Genomic DNA, 7,480 nt, shown 5'->3' on the forward strand with positions numbered 1-7,480 from the left:
ATTACTAAGGAAATAAAATACAGAAAATGTTCTGGAATGCTTTCAGTCATCAGAAGGCATCCAAAAAACAAAAGGAAAAACCCAATAAATCGAGCTGCTTTTTTCTTAAAAGATCCACTGGGTGCGTTTTATGCTCTGAGATGCAAAGGCAGAAAGCAGAGCTTGTGGTACTTTAAATAGAAGCCTCCTGAACACACAACTGGGTTATTTTCCCCGTTTGGGATGCTTGTCGTGTGCTAAATGCCAACTAATTATTAAAAGCACTTCTTGAAAGTCGCACCTGGGAGAGGATGCAATTATCTGTACTTCCTTTCGCACGCGTTTGCTCACTCGCCTCTTCCCCTCTCCTTCCCCCTTCCCCATCTCCTCCCTCCACCTTCTCGTCCCTCCGCTGCCTTTCCCAGGACTCGAAAGGGACAAGTTTGACAACAAGACGGTGTCCTTCGAGGAGCATATTAAATACGAGCACAACATGTGGAACTACTTGTACTTCATAGTGCTGGTGCGGGTGAAGAACAAGACAGACTACACGGGGCCGGAGAGTTACGTGGCTCAGATGATAAAGGTATGTGTCCTCCCAGGGCAGCTCTTCCGCTATCGCAACCTGCCGGCCCTGGGGAAACGTGTGAGAACAAAGGGCTTGCCGAAGAAAAAAAAGTTTGGAGAAGGAGCTTTTGGAAAATATTTAGTAACGTTGTGGTGCCTCAGTTCGTTCTTAGCGGGTTGTTTCCACTTGGCAACCTCGGCCAGCAGCACGCTGTCTATTTGATGTTTCGTGCTGCAGATTTAAGGATTGAACCAAGAGTAGGGAGTGTGACTTCAAGGTGGTTTCAAGGCAAGAAGGGAGGGAAGGGAAACTTAGAATAGAAAAACTTCTGAACTTGAGCCCAGAAAGCTGGAAAAAAAAAAAAAAAAAAAAAAGAATAATAAAGCTGGAAATGGACTGTTTGTGGAAAATTTGCAAAGATATAGACAGGACGAGACTTTGGGACTTTCTTTAATCCCTAAACATAGTCAGGTTTAGGGATTAAATCCTACCAGGTCTCTTCCCTCCCTCCTCACCCCGCCACCCCTCTCCAACTCCCATTTTCCATGGTCGCCTTTCCAGAATAAGAACCTTGACTGGTTCCCCCGGATGCGAGCCATGTCGCTGGTCAGCAACGAAGGGGAAGGGGAACAGAACGAGATCCGAAATCTTCAAGACAAACTCAACACCACCATGAAGCTGGTGTCCCATCTCACCTCCCAGCTGAACGAGCTAAAGGAACAGGTACTTAACACTTTTAAAAATAGGAACACTTGAGGAACACCTGACTGTAGAAACCCACTGTCCTTACCAAAATAGACACCCACTCCAAGGAACAGGAGGTGGAACCAGCCCAAGCCAGTACAACTTCAGATATGAAGCAAAGGTCTCCTGCAGCTCTTTTTTGGGGGGGTCTGGGGCACCTGGGACAAGTGCTTTTTGATGCTTCCTCATCAGGTAGAGTCCAACTCACAGGGTTTTCTGGCAGATGCTTAAAGCAGCCTGGTCAGTCAGACACTCGAGGAGCACGGTGGTGAATTTAAAGGTGACCTGGTTTCCCATCTCACTTGTGTCCTTGTTTGAACTCCAGATGACAGAGCAACGGAAGCGCAGACAAAGGATGGGGTTTGTGGATGTCCAGAACTCCATGAACCACTAAGACAGAGAAGAAGCATCAGCTTCACCCACCGAGGGACTACATGTACATGTCAGCTAACGAGGCTGCTTACTCCTGGGTTCCACGCATGGACGTCACCCTCAGAGAACGACGGACCATGCGGAAGAGCTTCACAGTCACCATTCTCCCTAGAGCGCTTGTAAGCAATTCTGGAACCAGGGACTGATCAGGATTCCATGCGATACCTGGACCCACACCGTTACTCTAACGCCCTTGTAGGAAGATAAATTATACAGGACTTTTATTCCTCATTGCAATAACTCTTTATTTTGCAAATGTGGAGGGTTGTATCTTTATCTCCATGCACTACGGTCAGGTGTAGTGTAACTAGCTGTAGGGCTGCAGTATTTAACTTATTCCATGTGGATCTTTGCAAACCAGCCACCGTATGTGCTATACCTGCCCCATTGCTGACCCCTCTCCATTTAAAGCGTTCTGTTCATCGCTGAGGTGCAGTAAAGAAGAGCTAAACTCAAGGAGGTGGATTTAATTTAACTCACCAGATGAGGGGGTGAGCATCCAAGCTCGTACTGGTGGGAACTAGTCTTTTGCCTTCTGTGGACCGAGAATATCCAGGCAGTAGTAGTAGGAGACTGCAGGTTTACAGGAGTTCACTGTGAAGGGGTGTCCTGTGTTTTAGTTTCATCTCTGGTGTAATGTTTTACTTTTTTTTTGTGTGTATGTTTGTTATTGTTGTTACTTAAGAACTAAAATGTAAATTGCCTTAACTAAATTAAATAAAAAATCATGTTACAATAAAAACTTAAAACACGGTAAAGGAAGCGCCCTTCCTGTGCAGTCGGGTATGTAATGGGGTGGTTATAAATAGAAATACAGAACAATCCAAAGAGCCAAGGTGCTCCACAACCCAAAGCTCTCAGCTCCAGCTGTTAAACGTTAAAATACAGTATGATGCTCCAGTCACAAGTTGAAGAATGCTACCATGAAAACTACCTTGAGCACCAGCCTCGTTTTCTGAAGCTTTGGATTAGAGCCTGCTGCAAAAGTTTCAAATTCTTTCAGTACTTGCCAGGAAAACACTGTTCAAACACATAAAAAGGAGCAGCTGTTGGTGGTGCTGGGAGCCAAGCAGGGTCCTGGCAGAGCTGTGCTCCAGACACTCAGCCTTCCCCAGCCGAGCGGTGCTGCGGCCACCCCAACTGCAGTCCTGTGCCTCTGCCTCCCAAGAATAGACACTGATGCGAGCATTAAAAATTTAAAAAGCAATAAAAATAGGCCCCAGCAATGGACTAATCACATTTGAAATTTGTTTATGGCCCTATATACCAACGTGTCATTAAAACCTATCTTTATCCCTCAGATATGCAGCAACCCTTACGGAACCGTCTCTTCCCACTGAGGGAAATCTGCACAGATTGAAATCTCAATTAAACTCTTACACTGCTCCACTGTCACCACTGTAAACAGTCACCCTCGGTCCTCTCCTTCTCAAAAGGAAAATAAACATGACAATTCAAGATATCCCTTCCTCAGCTTCACTGTTACCAGAGCCCAAGGCACAGAAACACAAGCACAGCCACGTTTTCATATCATCACTATTGTTATCTTCATAAGCACATTTAAAGCTAACACGGTTGCACCCACTTGCTCTGCGCATCTCCTGGTTGTTCTGTTTTTCATAACCCAAAGGATCTGGTCTAACACCACAGAGACCTTTCCTCTCCACTACATTGCTCCAGTATGGTTTGAGCACAGATGTGTTAAGTTATGTCCTAGATTTCCACAAAAAATAAAAGAGGGCACTAAAAATGAAGGGTGTAAGGTTTAGGTCTGAACAAAAATGCTGTTGCTAAGAGGAATAAATGGTTTTATTCATCATGGCAACATACAGAGCTTTAGGAATATATACAGTGGAGAATCTGGGAGTTAGCCTATCACTTTGAGTCCTCTTCGGGTTTCTTGGCATAAAACTTTTCTCGCAGTTTCTTCCATGTCCCTTTTTTCATGTCTTCCATCTGTTTCAGAATGTCTGCAAAAGGAGAAGAGAGAGAGATGGGGAAAGAGGAAGAAAAGCAGAAAAGCAAAGGAATGAAAGCCCTCTTATAAAAGCTTTGCCTTACATATATTTTCCTTTTTTTTTTTGACTTTTCATCTTAATGAATTTCTATTTCAGGGCCTGAGGCAACTTTGTTTTCCCTTCCAATCAGTTGTGTGGGGAGTCCCTTATCACTAACAACTAATACTCAGTTTCCACGCACGCAATCAAAGTCAGGAACTGGAGCAGAACAAAACTGCACTAGCTTCCTACACCACACTTCATAAATGATCTGGTTGAGAGTATTTCTGCATCTTGGTACCCTGTTTTCTCTCAAAGGAGAAATACTGAAGGGAATTTGACCACGGCGAAAACAGAAGCTGAGAATTTTTTGAATGATGTAGAAAATGTGCATTTCTTTTGCATATCTCCTACCGTCTGATCTCAGAGAGCCCTTGCAAACCCTCTCCTGTTCCAATCGACTTTTCACCCTGATAGATTACTGAATATCACAGAATCATAGAATTGTCCAGGTTGGAAGGGACCTTTAAGATCATTGAGTCCAACCATCAACATAACTCTGATAAAAAACCATCACTAAACCATGCCTCTAAGCACTATGTCAAACCCCAACATCTTTTAAATACCTCCAGGGATGGTGCCTCAACCACTTCCCTGGGCAGCCCATTCCAAGGCTTAATAACCCTTTCAGTGTCAAAATTTTTCCTAATATCCAATCTGAACCTCCCCTGGCACAACCTGAGGCCATTTCCTCTTGTCCTGCCGCCTGTAACTTGGGAGAAGAGACCGACCCCCGCCTTATTAAGATCTCCTTAATTATTCCTGTACTCCTCATTAAACATCCTAATATACTTGTCCGGCAGTCCCACTCTGTCCTTTAGTCACTGGTGTTTAGTAGAAATGTTGCAGTGAGCATCACAAAGATGAGAATGTACTTTATCTCCCGCACTGTCTTGTTCTGAAATCGAGCACAGTGTTAGTACCTGTTGCGAGTATCATCTTGCAATCTTCTACCGTCACTCCAGTGAAACTTGTGTCCTTCAGGCGTGGATACTTCATAAACGAGCAAGCAGGTGAGAGAAGGAGAGAGACAGAAAAAGATGTTACTTGAAGTGACCGTACAGAAGACTCTGAGCTCATTTTCAGTCAAACTAAGAATTCTGAACTGTCATCTACATTGGTTGTACACGTCACGGAGACCAAGATGTCTGCAACTTTCCTAGAGTGACCAAGGTAGTGCTGCATCCACCCAACTGCTTGTTTTTCCATTAGACATTCCCAAAAACCCTGCTGGGACAAGGCAGCCAACTGCCGGAGGGGGGAACTCACCCCCTAAAAGAGGGATGACAGCTAATGCCAAAGCTCACCTTGTTTTTGTAGTAGTTCGTGTGGATTCTGACCAAGCTCTCGTACATTCGGTCACAGGTCTCAGGGTCAGAGATCTGGAAAGGGATAAAAGTATCAGACAAGTCTTAATTGAAACCTCCTCATTTCAAGGTTTTGAGAAGGACAGTCAAGGAGCAGCTTAGGCGCCTTCTCGGTGCAATGTAGGATGCTGCTGACCCCTAATATGCTGCTCCAGAATGCAGATCACTTTCTTTCCCCTCCATTTCTCACCAGCTTGGCCTCCAAGAATAACAAGGCATGTGATTTCCAGAACGGACCTTCAACTTTGCTTGAAAAGATTTGCCAGATCAACTGTGAATACACAGTTAATGAGATCATTGCTGGACAGTTTTCTTCTCACATTTATTGGCTGCTGCTGTGAAATATCTGAGACTTCTTGCTCAAAGGCCAGTTTTGCCGCCTGTTTTATTCTAAAGCATCAAATAGGATCGTGTACTAGGATGGAATTTAGAAAATCCCGGTGCAGGCTAAAAATAGTTTATAATTGGTTAGGGAAAAGCAGCATGAAAGACACTGAACAGCTTGTGAAGGGTAAATGGATTTCTATTTTGGTCAAGTAAGTTGGAAAGATTTTGCTAATACCTAAACCTCTGTGAGGTGCCTCAGGCAGGTGCATCTGCCTCGCAGAGACATCTATTTCGCTGTGGATGGCACGTCAGCTTGTTTTGCTATTTTACAATGGCGGCCAACTCAACCAGAACTCTGCATCGCTGCTCGATGACATCAAACATAAACGATTAAAACGGATCCGTGAATAAGAATAGCACCAACAGAAACATGTCAGGATAAAGTGCCATGGCTCATCTGTCCTTGGGACGTTGGCACAGGTTCAGCCTCCTCTGTGCAAACTAGGAAAGCTAAGGAAAGGCTCTCCTCATTCAGTCGGTAACGGCTGCTGCAGGAGAGAGGACTCAGAGACAGACCGACTGTCAGGAGTAAGCGCCATCACGCTGCAGGTGATCTCCAGCTTAATGCATCCCGCAGCCACATTTCAAATGACCCTGCTAATGTTTTAGTAATGACAGCAGAAATAGCTGTTAAATGGGTAGCAGAAACAGTATCCCCCACCCCGTAAAATCAGCAAATCTTATTCCACATGAATAAAACAGGGATTAGACTCATAAAGTATCCTTTATGGTTTCTCAGACATTCCTCCTGCTGTCCGCCAGAACATTCCCCTTTGCTGTACAAAGCCTTTATACATATAAATTGACATCAGTGCTGCAGGCATCAATTTAGATTTTCAAGATGAGTGGCAGCTTTGGGATCTTGTAGCCAATTGCTGCGGCAAATTCAGCTGTCCTGAGCATATGAAAAAGCAATAAGCACTTTCCAAAATGTCCGCTGCAGACTATTCTGGGGACCAATATAGAATTAGGTGCCTATAATGGCCCCTTGAAGTAGAAAACGCTGATCTGGAACAACGTTTTTATGCTAAGAAAGGGCACATTTCTATTTCACAGCACCACCTCCAAGCCTGTAAAGGCCTGCAGCCCAAGTCAAGCTTCTCTAATTTATTTCAGCACAAAAGCCTAAACTCCAACACAGTTACAACTGCAGCTGGAATCCCATTTTATAACCACTGCAACCTAACAGTGCATTTCACTATGAACTCCACACTGCATCGGACTATCATCATGGTAAGTAAAACACACTAATTTAACTGGATTCCAACACGGCACTGCCAAATTCACAGCGTTTTGTATCCCACTTCCATAACCCCGGGAATGGGGATCCCCAAAGCATATCGTGTAAACGGGGGAAGAATTTGGCGTACACCAGAGCTTGTCCCGTGCGAGGAACTCAGCATGGCTGCTGGGGCCTGTGTTTTAAAGGCCTGGCCTGGGCCCTGAGGAGAACGGAGGGAGGTTGGGAGGACCCCTGAGGAGACCCGAGGGAGGCCCCTTTCACAGCGGAGCCCCCCAGGCACAACCTTCTCCTCTACTGTAACGGCGCAAGCTCCGAAAAAAAAAACCCGCGTCAGCACCAAACTCCCGGGGTTTGTGCCCCAAAACGCCAGAGCGTCCTCAAGCCGACCGTTAAACGACCAGGAGGGATGAGGCGCCTGCGCGGCCCAGGCCCCGCCTCGCCGCCTCCCCCCCCAACCCTCGCAGGCCGCGGCCGCCGCGGGGGTGCCACCCTTCACCACCCACCCCACCCCCCGCCCTCACCTGCGTGTTCTCCCCTTCGCGGAAGGCCTGCGCTACACGTTGCCGCAGGAAGACACCCAAGTCCCGCTGCCGCTTGGTCTCCTCCACCGGCCACTCCTCGCAGAGCTTCAGGAACCGCCGGTACCTGGTGGCCGCCATCGCTGCCGGTGGCGCCGGCCATGGGCGGGAATCACGTGACCTAC

General features: G+C 46.2%; 2 protein-coding genes across 2 annotated transcripts in view; one reads left to right on the top strand and one right to left on the bottom strand.

The window, feature by feature from the left end:
- Nucleotides 1-2,477, top strand: part of ITPR3 (inositol 1,4,5-trisphosphate receptor type 3) — a 42,755-nt gene extending 40,278 nt beyond the window's left edge. Inside the window, exons 56-58 of the mRNA XM_074163333.1 lie at nucleotides 405-565; nucleotides 1,109-1,270; nucleotides 1,617-2,477. Coding sequence (XP_074019434.1) covers nucleotides 405-565; nucleotides 1,109-1,270; nucleotides 1,617-1,685 — 392 coding nt within the window. The 3' untranslated portion in view covers nucleotides 1,686-2,477. The remainder of the gene's footprint in view (nucleotides 1-404; nucleotides 566-1,108; nucleotides 1,271-1,616) is intronic.
- A 1,038-nt stretch (nucleotides 2,478-3,515) lies between these two features.
- On the bottom strand, nucleotides 3,516-7,443 carry UQCC2 (ubiquinol-cytochrome c reductase complex assembly factor 2). The gene is made up of 4 exons (XM_074163461.1): nucleotides 7,299-7,443; nucleotides 5,088-5,162; nucleotides 4,704-4,773; nucleotides 3,516-3,693 (listed from the first exon to the last, which is right to left on the bottom strand). Exons 1-4 carry the CDS (start codon nucleotides 7,434-7,436, stop codon nucleotides 3,599-3,601), a joined length of 378 nt encoding a protein of 125 aa, XP_074019562.1. The 5' UTR covers nucleotides 7,437-7,443; the 3' UTR covers nucleotides 3,516-3,598.
- Nucleotides 7,444-7,480: the final 37 nt, after the last annotated feature.

This window comes from Numenius arquata, chromosome 24 (genome assembly GCF_964106895.1).
Source record: "Numenius arquata chromosome 24, bNumArq3.hap1.1, whole genome shotgun sequence".
Taxonomy (NCBI): Eukaryota; Metazoa; Chordata; class Aves; order Charadriiformes; family Scolopacidae; genus Numenius; species Numenius arquata.

Bases quoted from the DNA above. Each gene is read 5' to 3' on its own strand.
- UQCC2 (XM_074163461.1), bottom strand. From the start codon at position 7,436: ATGGCGGCCACCAGGTACCGGCGGTTCCTGAAGCTCTGCGAGGAGTGG. The intron at 5,163-7,298 runs GTGAGGGCGGGG...ATCCCTTTCCAG, and splicing joins GCGAAGGGGAGAACACGCAG to ATCTCTGACCCTGAGACCTG. The intron at 3,694-4,703 runs GTACTAACACTG...CTCCTTTTGCAG, and splicing joins CAAGATGATACTCGCAACAG to ACATTCTGAAACAGATGGAA.